Source organism: Cucurbita maxima, unplaced genomic scaffold, assembly GCF_002738345.1.
Source record: "Cucurbita maxima cultivar Rimu unplaced genomic scaffold, Cmax_1.0 Cma_Scf00022, whole genome shotgun sequence".
Classification (NCBI taxonomy): Eukaryota; Viridiplantae; Streptophyta; class Magnoliopsida; order Cucurbitales; family Cucurbitaceae; genus Cucurbita; species Cucurbita maxima.
The window spans coordinates 2,076,563-2,088,961 of NW_019272038.1; the positions used below are offsets into that span (position 1 = coordinate 2,076,563).

General features: G+C 34.9%; 1 protein-coding gene across 3 annotated transcripts; it reads left to right on the top strand.

Moving 5' to 3' along the window:
- The first annotated feature begins 404 nt into the window (after positions 1-404).
- Positions 405-12,399, top strand: LOC111496141 (kinesin-like protein KIN-6). 3 transcript variants are annotated; one of them, XM_023146454.1, is made up of 22 exons: positions 405-997; positions 1,087-1,283; positions 1,498-1,621; positions 1,769-1,863; positions 2,636-2,765; positions 3,153-3,218; positions 4,443-4,505; positions 4,629-4,679; positions 4,913-4,995; positions 5,075-5,183; positions 5,519-5,564; positions 5,715-5,848; positions 5,983-6,192; positions 6,351-6,416; positions 7,576-7,714; positions 8,005-8,090; positions 9,257-9,381; positions 9,528-9,567; positions 9,808-9,938; positions 10,096-10,174; positions 10,487-10,584; positions 12,118-12,399. In XM_023146454.1, coding segments are annotated over exons 1-22 (2,628 nt in total). In that variant the 5' UTR covers positions 405-442; the 3' UTR covers positions 12,119-12,399. The 3 variants fall into 3 exon arrangements, with proteins under 3 accessions (XP_023002222.1, XP_023002223.1, XP_023002221.1); XM_023146455.1 differs by having other exon boundaries at positions 12,123-12,399; XM_023146453.1 differs by lacking the exon at positions 12,118-12,399 and having other exon boundaries at positions 10,487-10,803.

Genomic DNA, 12,399 nt, shown 5'->3' on the forward strand with positions numbered 1-12,399 from the left:
GTCTAAAAACCCCTTTCTAGTGGACGCGTTTTAAAACTATGAGACTAACAACGATAAGCAACAGAAAGCGGACAATATCTACTAGCTATCACAAATCTCAAACGTCATCTATTTAAAATTTGAAATCACGTAATCACATTAAAAAAATTATTCAAACTCGTTCTTCCATTCTCAAAATTTAAAATATTAAACAATACAAATTTATATTTTATTTTGATATTAAAATTTTAGGAGATGATTAAATTATTATATGAAATTAATTAAAAAAAAAAAGAACTAAAACATATAATAAATTGTCACCGTTAAAATAAGTTTTGCAATAAAAATGTTTTATAAAACTATAGATAAATGGATAATTACGATAGACAAAGGTAATAAATATTTATTTAGAAGTAGATTTTGTGGTAAATAAGCCATTTTAAAAGCTGAGCAATTCCCGCCAATGTTCGAAGACGACGGCGAGGCGATCAATCGTAATCGGAAGATGGAGAACGGCAGTCCAGTGCAGTGTCCGAACACGGTGACGGTTCGGAGAAACCCTCCCCGGAGAGCAAGAGCTACTCCGGCCGCCAAAGCAGCCGAATCGAATCCTCCAGCCGCCATTTCTTCATTTCCACTTCAAGAAATTCTTGCGATGGAAGTCCCTCAAAACCCTAAGGACAATTCCTCATCGTCGTCATCGTCCGTTCAAACTCCTCTCTCTGAAAACCTAAAAGTATACCTCAGAGTTCGACCTTTGCAGCTGAAGAATTTGAAGAAATCCAGAAATGCTGATGATCAAAACTCGAGGTCTGGACATGTATGGCCGCAGAACCCTCAGAAGAAGAAAGTGACGAAGGAAAAGAACGTTAAGAAGAAGGGCTGTGATGCTTGTGTAACGATTAATGATGATCACTCAGTAACAGTCTGTCCGCCCATGACTTTGCAAGAGTCTAGGCGGAGTAAGTCTGAGGTTTATGAAGGATTTTCTCATGTGTTTTCTACGGAATCGTCTCAGGTAAATTACGAGATAGATTTTGTTTGTTCATTTTTTTTATGGATGTTTTTGGCTATTTGATGGCGAATTGAATCCATCATTGTTGACAGGGTGAGGTGTATGGAAAAATGGTTAGTCCTTTAGTGGAGGATTTTCTGAAGGGAAAAAGTGGGATGCTGACTGCACTCGGTCCTAGCGGCTCGGGTAAGACCCATACCATTTTTGGGAGTCCAAGAGATCCTGGTATGGTTCCTCTGGCTCTTCAACATATTTTCCGGACAGAGTCGAGTGATTCTCAACCCTTAAGGTATCTTGTGTTTGTAATTCCCTTTCAGTTTTGTTGGACTATCCCGTGTGTACTAAATACCTGTTCCAATATCATGCTCTGTGTCTTACTCTTATCCGTCTTTGAACTTCCGAGGCAGAAGAGAATTGTATTGTAAGAAACTGTGAGTGAAGTGATATAATTCATACAAAGAGCATGTTTGAATACTGAATGACAGTGCTGTGATTTTTTGCAGATCATATTATTTATCAATCTTTGAAATATACTCAGAAAAAGGTAAAGGAGAAAAGATGTATGATCTTTCAGCTGATGGGGGCGAATTAACTATGCAGCAGTATACTATAAAGGGCCTTAAGGAGGTATCCGAGCGATATCTGTTTTATATGCAACTCTTGTTACTTTTTGTTGGTTATGCGTACTGCATGCTCCTGTTGTATTATCTATTAAGAAGGTTAGTTGTGATTGTACATCAAGGAAAGTTGATGAATCCCCGTATTTTTGTGAAGGTTTTTATTTCCAAGGCTGGAGAAGCTGAATCATTAGTGGCTTGTGCAATGACTAAACGTGCCACTGCAATAACGAATGCAAATAGCACATCAAGGTGCTATGACTTATCTTTTGGTTCTTTCTTGAAGAAAGCATTGTGTATGGCTGTATGCACGATATCTTAATAATTCTTTTTAATTTAGTCAATAATTGTTTAGTTGGGAAATGAAACCATATTTATGGTGGTAACGCTTGGCATTTCCGAAGACCATGAATTAAGGAGGGACTTTATTCTGTGAGGCGATTGGTTGTGTTTGCTAGTTTTAGATGAGGGAATTTAATGGCTTTCAAAATCCTGGCTTGTGTTTCTTCTATCAGATTTTATGGACTGCAGTTGAAATTTTAGAGCTCGTACGACAAGATTGGTTTTAAAATAGTTTTCCATTTTTGTTTTGAAATTAGTTTTCTTTTTTTGTTTCTAAAATTGTATGAGTGGATGGTTTATAAAGATTAGCGTTATCATGCAAATTGAAGTCATTCCTGACAAATCTACAATTCTGAATTTCTTTTTAGAACTCATGTTCAACAAAAACCACTTTTAAAAAATGCATATCCAAACATGGCCTACATGAGTGTAGCTGAATGGTCAAAACATTCTCTCTTGAGGTTGGATATTCGAGTCCCCATACCTACATTTGTCATTCTAAATAAGTGGTTCAAAAAAAGTTCTCAAACAAGTGTTCAGTAACTGAAACAAATTGAGACTCGAGCCATCAACACACATGCATCACTGCATTTTGTTGTAAGGAAAATTAGATGAAGCTATATGTCTACACTTTTAATTACCTTGAAAATATGTTCTTATGATTTTGTGTTTATCCTTGCAGCCGGTCACAGTGCATCATTAATATCCGTAGAGTTGCTAACCAAGATGAAGTTGAGGATACATTGAACTGTGCCGTCTTGACCATTGCTGATCTCGCTGGAGCTGAACGAGAAAAAAGAACGGGGAATCAGGTTCTATTTTCTGTTGGTTTTTCTGGATTAAGGTTCTGCCGTCCATCTAGAATTTAATAATTATTGTCATACTTTCATTCAATGTTGTAATTGTGGAATTTAGTTGTCAAAATACAATAGATACGAGTCTAGTCTTTGTATATGATGATTCTTGAAACAAAGAATGATAATGTGTTATTTCAAAATGAATAAAAATGGATGATTCTTGTTAGAATGATATATTCATGAAATAAAATGTTTCTGGTTAGAATAAAACAAAATTATTATTCATGAAATACTCGTGTTCTTCTAGCCGTCTTGTCTGTATATTAAAAAGTTGAGAAGTAGTAGAGGGTGATGATAGAACCTCAACGATCAACCTTTCCTCCTACCACCTTTCTTTTGCAGGGGACAAGATTACTTGAAGCTAACTTCATCAACAATACATCAATGGTTTTTGGCTTGTGCCTAAGAGTATGTCCTTTACTCATGTGAATCCGTGATCATGTTCTTTTGAAAAGTATTTTTTATTTTCTATATTTAATGAGTTCAAATGCGTCCCTCTTGGGTTGGCTGGTTGCATTAAAACGTGTCACGAAAAAGTAAAGACTTTGATGGAAAGAATTCAAGCTCCATGTTGACCACCGATCTAGGATATTAACATTTTATGAGGTTCTTGATAGCTAAATGTTGTAGGGTCAAAAGAGTGAGAATAGTTAAGGTACAGTAAGCTAGCTTGACACCCACGAATGTCACAAGGAAAAAAGGAAGTTCAAAGAGGATGATACTATGTGAACTTATTGAGGTTATGCATTTTGAGTTTTTTAGGATGTATGAGAATGAAGGATACTTATAAGTGTTGATGCATACATCTTTTGAAGTTTGGGAATTAGGAATAACCGTGGCTATTTTGTAAGATTTGTTTGTGAAAATTATATTAATGTTTGAGAGCATTCAATAATTATGTTTATTTTGTAGGATTTGTCAATGGAATGTAACAAAATCCTTTGGACTTATGATGTTTGAAATCAGTTATTTGAGGAGATTGATTTTGGCTTGTTTAGGCAGAGGGGTTGTAGAGAGATGGTTGAGAAGTGCCTTCTCCATCGTGAGAGAGGAAAGTTTTTGTGGCAAGTGGGGGTGTGGACTATCTTGTAGGAGTTTTGGAGAGAGAGATGATAGAATTTTTAGAGGGCCTGAGAGGTTGCCAGGTGATGTTTGGTCTCTAGTTATATGCTTTGTTTCTCTTTAGGCTTTGATGCCAAAACATTTTTATAATTATCCGTTACGTTTGATTTTACTTGATGAGAGGTCATTCTTTTAGTTGCCTCCCTCTTTTGTGGGTTCTCTTTTTGTATGCTCTTGTACTCTTTCATCTTTTTTCTACTAAAAGCTTGGTTCTAGATAAAAATAAAAAGAAAAGAAAAGAAAAGCAAGGAATCAACTGGTGGGTTATATGTTTGTGGCATGGGGTTTTGAGATCTTCACAATTTGGAAGTGCTTTTACCCCCTGTGTCTAACCCTTGGAGTTCATCCGTCATTTTTCTTCCGAACAATAGAAGATGATGCGCATTTCATTGAATGACAATTCACTGGTGTTTTCCATTCTGATTTTCTCTCTGGTTTTTTGGCCTGTTTCCTTGTTTCACTATTTTTACATTTTTTTAAACTGACAGTGTGTCACTTTTTCATTTTTAGTCATTGTTTGAACACCAAAGGAATCCAAAGAAGCCACTGCAAAAGCATTTCCACAACTCTTTGGTAATGTTCCAATTCTTAATTTTAAACTTTTGTTCTCACTTTATTGCAAAATGAAGATTGCTATTTGTCCTAATGTTTATCTTGCCAAGCATAATCGACAAAGTTTCTTTCATCTCCACACAGTTGACCAAGTACCTTCGAGATTACCTGGAAGGAAAGAAGCGAATGACCTTGGTATTCTGTTCTTATTTCATTATTTCATTTGTGGAACAGCTGTACATGCAAGATCTTAAACTGTTCATATTTGCATCTTTATTTAGATTAATAGACACTCTTAATTTTGTTGGGGATTGTTAAGGTTATTGATCCCTTGTCAAAAACTAATGTGTGTCCTTAATGAAGTGCGAGCCTCTTTATTTCTTTAACCAGTTTATCCTTTTTTTGTTACTTTTTTTTTGTGCGTGTAGATGTTAACTGTGAAAGCAGGAGAAGAAGATTATCTTGATACAACCTACCTTCTCAGACAAGCTTCACCTTATATGAAAATCAAGTTATTTAACTTTATGCTATTTATTCGAATTAAGAACTTCTTTTACATGTGATCCTGGATTGATATCTTGTTTCTTCAGGTTCAACAATGTTGTGGAACCATCAAACATCAACAAGAGACAATTGCAAACGTTATTTACATTTGAGGAGCAGAAAAGAACAAAATATAGTGTTCCTGAAGCTTGCTCGGTAATTTCTTTGTCTTTTTGGGATGCTGAGGTTGTCTTATATGCCTCATTATTTCTTGATACCACTTTCTTTTGTTGGTCTTTTCCCTTTTTTTAGTTCTTTAGTGACTGTCGTTCAAAATGTTTGTTGTCTCCATCCTTTGACGTTCTATAATTTTAAGAGACAATGAAAAAAATGAGAAAATTTTTAAGGTTAGGAATAAATGGGATGAATTAACGATGAGTTGGTTTTGTTCTTTGTCATCTACCGCACATTTTCAATTTTGCAATAGCTTGTTTGGTTCATATCTTAATTATTGAATATTAATTTTAATGATCAACTATGTTTGCTTTCAGACTGAAGGAAAGGGACATCAAGAGGAAGGCCCCCTTCCTCATGAAGGTAGTTTAGTTTATAGCTTTGTATGTACTTTTATTTCCATTTTTTCTCTCTAATTTGTGTTAGTTATCTGATTTGTTTTAGAGCTGCTGGTTTGTTCATCCTATTACGTGTCTTTATTACTTTCAACCTTTTTTTCCTCAATAATATCAGAGCCTCTAGTTAAAACCGACTGTAAAGCCACGAAGCCTAGCCATTCAAAAATGGCTGAAAGAAATCATTTGATCATGCAAAACTTTGCCAAAGCCATATGGCAAGTCTTGAAGCAGTATAGAGATAAACTAAAGGTAATCATTTGCAGATATTTAACTTGCTTCTGTCTTCATTGTTGCACTGTTTTTGAACATTTGCTTTATATGGAAAACATTAATTTGATATTAATTGAATGTAATTAAAAAAAATTGTTTTGATGTTGGATAAGAGTGCAGAGAATGAAAATCAAAATCTTCGAGAAGAAATTAAGAATGAAAAAATCAGATATTTTGAGCTGGAAAAGCAATGGAAAAATTCAAGATGTAGTACTTGCTCCAACTCCAAGGAAGATTATGCTGAAGCTGCATCAATCAAAGTAGTTACCAGTTTTGAGTCAAGAAGTGGTTTGGACGAGCACAGATTCAATGGTGTTCATGAGGTGTGCTTGCAGATTTTCTTTCCCTCTAGCTCTTTTAGTATATTAAATGACATGATGACCATGGCTTGTTGATTTATTTCAGCTGGCAGTGTAACAGATATTTAATTTAAATTATGCTCAGAAAAGCTAATTGATTATGACTATGATTCTATGCTCAGACAAATACGAACTCTTTCATCAAAGTGAAGGAATCCGATGGTTCCTCTCCCTGTGAAGACATAAATGTACGTACACTATTTTGTATCTATTTTGTTCTCTCTTTTGCAATTTCAGATTCGACCATAGTTACTTATTGGATCTTAACTTCATCAAACCTAAAATGAAGATTTTATTTTTCTTTTGTTGTCTACCCTTGCAAATTAGTTCTTGAAATTCACAAATTGAGACTTTGGGATCGCTGTACATTTTCAATAATCTGGCAAGTATGATTTTGATTGAAATTAATTATTACACGAAGTAAATTAGTGTTTGTTAAATTTTAAATTTAAACCTTAAAAAAGTGTTACAATGTTCGGAAAATAAATACTAAATTGTTGTGGTTTAGATATAATGACCAACGTAGGTATATTATCTGAATTATTCTTATATTGATATTTAATACTAATTTATTATAAGATAATTGTTTACAGATTTTTATAATTTAAATTCCAAGTGGTTTTGTTTAACCTAAATTATTTGATAAAAGTTTAGAGAGAATGATAGCGATAAAAATTTCCATCGACCAAAAAATTTTCATTTTAGGGAGGACAGAATGGAAATTTTTAAAAATTTGTTAGAGAAAATGACTGTTAGGTACATGAATTTGGGCATATGAGTAAATTGAAAAGTGATTTTAGAAAAATTAAAAAAAATCAATTTTACCAGACATCCCTGATAGTTAAAATTCTCTCATAATTGCTTTTGATCCCTCCAACAACAATTCCAAACAGACCTTCAGTCTTTTGACTTCTCTAATTTTGGCAAAGTTGAGTTGAGTAATATTATAGACCCTGTGACATTTAGGGAGTACAACGTCTTCAATATGTGAATCTAAGGCTTAAGGAGTCCATGACTATTTGGATGGTGTTGGGGGCCTTTACCCTTGCACTCTTAAGATTTCTTAGTGTAGATGGCATCACAGGATATCGATTTTATCTCAAGTCTTGCAGCTTCTTTGAATTCAAATGGGCAATGGGTTAAACTTGTTGATCATTGATTGTATGATTCTACTGGACTGGATGTGTGTATGAACTGTATTTCATTAATGGTTGATATTACATTATGTGGAAAGATTTCTGCTCCAGATCATTTGGTGAGAAACTTGAAACCCACGAGGTGCTTCATGCTTGATATTCACAATTGCATTATATGGAAAATTTTATTTTTCTTTTTCATGTTATCCAGAATTTCTCAGAACCTGGTGAAGTTGAAGAGGCACATATAAACCGTGTAGACGAGACCACTCCTAGGAATGGATGCAAGACGGTGAAAAAATTTATGTACGAGGAGGCCGATGATTGTTGCCTAACAAAAAACTCAACTGGTAATATAGTTTTGCATGTTATTTTTAGCACGTACATATTTAGAATGACTTTCCAAGTACCGCTCAAAAACTCTTTTTTATGTTATTTGAAAAGTCAGTTCAAACAGGTTCTAGTCTCTAACAGACCCGTTGAACTATGAATATTGCTAAAATGTGGGTAGCTAAAACTTTTAGTTTCGGGCATTATTTTTGTATGTGTATAGTGATTGGACGTTGGAAACCTTTAATGTTATTGTCTCTATTTTCTCCTCTTTTAGTTCCAACTGATAGACTTGTTATTTGGGATTCAGCCTTTGGCACCCTGCAGTCACGTATCTTGGTGAAGTATGACAGCTGTTCATCAGTAGAGCTGGACAAGTTCAGTGAGCAAGATGAGGTTAAAATTTCTTTTATGTCTATTGCGTTGAATTACTGTGTTTCATGTTCATGTATTAGACTGTACAACATGTTAGGTGGTTCGGTATTCCCAATTTCTCACCAACTTGGTAAACTTCACTGCTGGAGGATGAAAAACGGAAAATTATGACCTTGAATTAGGTGTATTGTTAATATTTTGCAATATGACTACATTTTTAGTGAGCTTGAACTTTATGTTGATTTGTGCACAAATTTTTATATGCCCTGTATCGCGTGTAAACTAAAATTAGATAAACTTATTATCAACCAAAAAGAATGAAACCCTTGTGAGTTGACCTAGTAGTCATAAGAGCTTTGAAAAAAATAAGATATGGGTTCATTACACAAGTTTCAGCTTTCTTCGAACACTAAATACCATCGGGAGAGGCGAAAGTCGCTTTGGGGTAGTTTCTCCTGGTGCCAAAAATAGTGTTGACAATATTGTCAGCAAGTCGTTATGTTAACCAAGTGTAGTAGGGTTAGACGGATGTTCGGTGAGATTAATCGAGATCTGCTCAAGCAGGCCCAGACAATGGATGTCCGGTGAGATTAATCGAGATATACTCAAGCAGACCCAAGCAATCACTCATTAGGAAAAAAAAAAAAAAAAAAATAGAGAGAGAGAGAGAGAATGCTTTAGAGAAATAGGCAAAGCACCAATATGTTTGAATGAGTTTGTCAAATTTTAAGGAGCCTCACGAGTGGATATCAGTGTGGTCACTTTATATTTACTATTTGTTCTTTAGGTGGCCTTGAGCCTTGCTTGCAAATTAGTTCATATTAACCCTACCTGCCTTTCAGTGACTTACCTTGTGTGTCTTGCAGAATATGAATGTCGTCAGGATGAGTACAGTTTGAAGTAATAATTGATAGGCCAATGAAGTTGGAAAATTTCAACTGCTTCTATTATTCATTTTGAACTACTTAGTTCATTCTTATCTTATTTACAAAGGTCATAACCAGTAATTATTTAGGATTGTTAACCGTATGAATAAGCAAGTATCAAGTTTAGATAATTTTGTGGTTTGTAAAATATGTTAAAGTATCATATATAATCTTTGATTTTGCTTTTGTTTTTTTTTTTCTCCAAAAACATTTGTGACAATGATCTGTGTTTTCTTCTGTTTTAATTACTGGATGTTTTAGGAATCTACCTCACCCGAATCCCCTTCACAAGAAATGTCGTTTATTCACTGCGATGCTCATGAGTGTGAAACTCAATCTGTACTTGATACTCCATTATACCAGCCAACTTCGGAGAAGTCTGAAAGGTCAGTTGCTGTGTTTTCTTTGACACACTGGTTAACTGCTAATTTCTTTTGTTCAAGTTGAACGACCACAACATATTACATAGAAACTTTTTTTATCCAGTTATATAACTTATATATCTGAACCTTGCTTCATGTATATTGCACAGGGATATAAGTGCTTTGAATGAAGACAAGGAATTCTTAGCGGTATCTTTCTGTTAGATCTCTTTGACAGCATTTTAAGAAGTATCTATACCTTCAACTTACCTGAATATTGTCTTTGGCTGAGTTTGTATTGAAATATGGTTACTAGACTTGATCCATGTGGCTATTAATTAAATGGACTATGTTTATCAGAAGTTGAATTCAAAGTTTTTCTCTTGTACAGAATTTTATCTAATAGTTTTCGTTGATGTAACAGTTGTTAATTTTTAATTTTCATTTTAGAAACTTTCGGATTCTCGACATCTACCTCCCACCGAGGATTTTGCATCTTCTCAAGAACAAAAGCACAACATTGATGTGCATTGCAGTGAGCTTAGAGCTGACATCTCAAGCAAACTAGAGAAACCAAAAAGGTTAGGGTAGTAGGTGCATCTGGTGTCTAATATATTTTTTACTTCTGATCTGTCAACTTAATCTTTCATTTGGCGTTAACATTCGTTGCACTTGTTCACTTGATGTAGTTGCATCTTTTCTCTGCTATCTCTTATCATCTTTTTTCTGATATTTCAGGAGACTTTTGCCCGCGTCATCCACATTACTAAGGGATTTCAGCAATATGCATGTCGAGGATGATATTGAGGTGTCAAAGGTCTGTCCTGGTCTGTGTGTGCATACTTGCATGCTTACCGAGTATTTATTATTATTTAGGGGGTTATTGATCAGTAATTAATGAAGATCTTTGATCTTACCATGTTAACGATCAAATTTTGACTTTAATTGATGGGAATTAACACGCTACTACAGAACTTTTTGGATCCTGCTATCATTCAATCTTAGTGATAGAAAATACAGAGTGGAAAATTCTTATATGACTAATATTTCTGCAACCATTTTCTAGTTTCTTGTATTGTTTGGTAAATGGAATCCTAAGCTAGTCACATTTCTTTTTGCTTATGAGCAGGCAAACAGAAATGGGAAAAAATCAGCTAAGGGTGAAAAAATTAGAACACAGGGTAACATCTCCCTCATGCGCATGCTGAAGGGAAATCACCTATTCTAGTAAGTCCACTTCCATTGAAATTAAACATTGTATAGTTTGTTCGAAGTAGAAAATTGCATCTGAACTCCTTGCTCTGTGTATCCATTTGCGGTTTCTTGGCTTGGGGTTGTAGTTCTTTTGCTCCCTTATTTCCTTACCAACTCTTGTGTGCTTTCATTGTTGTACATCTGGTGCCTAGTCTGGCTACTTTTCAATTTCAATGTCTTTTTAATTTCTTCTTTGTCGGTTATTCTTTATTCTCTGGCTCAACATTATATTAAATTCCACAAGAAAAAGAATCACTTGAGCTAAGTTGGTTATGGTATGAATGCATTCTTACAAGTTGGTTATAGTGTGAACACATCTAATGAAAAGATGCAGTGTTCATTTCAAAAGAACTTTTTAGGTTACGTTTTCTTGATAAAGATGAAATTAATTAAGCCACATAAAGGTCTAAAGCTACCACTAAAGGTAGGGTAGGGAGATCTATATTAAAATTAGCCCTCAAGCAAACAGTGTTTGCATTTCTCAAACTAAGACATAATATATCAAATTAAGATGTAAAGCGTCTAATATCTTGGCTACTTAAGTTAACATCCGAGAGGTTTGGAGAGGCTAGATCATCAAATCGTTTTCGAAGTAGAAAACAATTCATCCATCTCAAATGGCATCCTCTTTTGATAGAATTCTTGTGTAGTTTAGTTTTTTATGCATTGCTTGGTTAGAGCTTTGGAAACTGCAAGAGTTTGATGAAGGTTGATTCTTGCTTTGGAAACTGCAAGAGTTTGATGAAGGTTGATTCTTTCTTCTTTGTATCAAACCCTTGCAACCATATTTAACTTGTCGGCAATGTCTATGGAAAGACCTAGCTTAGAACAATCACCTCTAAAATGTGTCTTAACATGTTTAAGATGGCTACAAAGTAATTTGCCAAGTGCCATTATGGAATATGTTGTGCGCTGTAAGGCTCAAGCTCACTGCTAGCAGATATTGTCCTCTTTGGGGTTTCTCTGAAGGTATTTAAAACGCATCTGCTAGGAAAAGGTTTTCACACCCTTATAAAAAAATGTTTAGTTCTCTTCCCCTACGATGTGGGAACTACTCTCTCGCAAAGAGCCTTCCTTCTATTATTTCATGCGACAGGTGCATAGAGGTTGGAGCTTTGACCCTCATAATCCACCTTCTTTCGGGGCCCAACATCCTTATTGGCACTCGTTCCCTTCTCCAATCGATGTGGGAAACCTCTTCCTTCAGTCGCGTTTTAAAAACCTTGAGAAGAAACTCACAAGAGGACAATATCTGCTAGCAGTGGCTTGGGCTTGGGCTGTTACATATAATATCTTTCCCTCCAAATATATCTTGTTAGAGCCACAAGCCTACTAAAGCCTTTGGAAAAAATTGTTTGGTCATAGTGATTGATTGTTTTAGCATAGCCTTAGAATTGAAGATACCATTTTAAAGAGGTTTGTTGTTTAATAATTGATTCTTCTGAGAAACAAGAGGGTTGTTATTTAAATGTGGTTATATAATTCATCAATTGGTTGGTGGTTTAGATTAGAGTGACTTTCTATCAAACTCCAGAAGTTCATCCAACTCAACAAGTTGAAATGGATGGCTAGTTGGGTGTTAGCTCAAGAACTAATGCAACCCAACGCTCACTTTCTCCCAGCCTACTACTACCCCACGTCAGGAGTCCATTTGCAGAAAGGTATGGTTCTCCTGAACTCCAAATTTGAGAGTTGTAATATTGAGATTCTTAAAACTGAATCGAATAGACTTTTGTTAGCTAAATCGATCAGAATGGTTGTGATTTGATTGGTTTTGATTGATTTTTT

What these genes read in the sequence shown, in the direction of transcription:
- LOC111496141 (XM_023146454.1), top strand. Translation starts at nt 443, where the DNA reads ATGTTCGAAGACGACGGCGAGGCGATCAATCGTAATCGGAAGATGGAG. An exon ending in AAAAAAGAACGGGGAATCAG is followed by an intron (nt 2,766 to 3,152) that starts GTTCTATTTTCT and finishes TTTCTTTTGCAG; the next exon opens with GGGACAAGATTACTTGAAGC. An exon ending in AAGACAAGGAATTCTTAGCG is followed by an intron (nt 9,568 to 9,807) that starts GTATCTTTCTGT and finishes TTTTCATTTTAG; the next exon opens with AAACTTTCGGATTCTCGACA.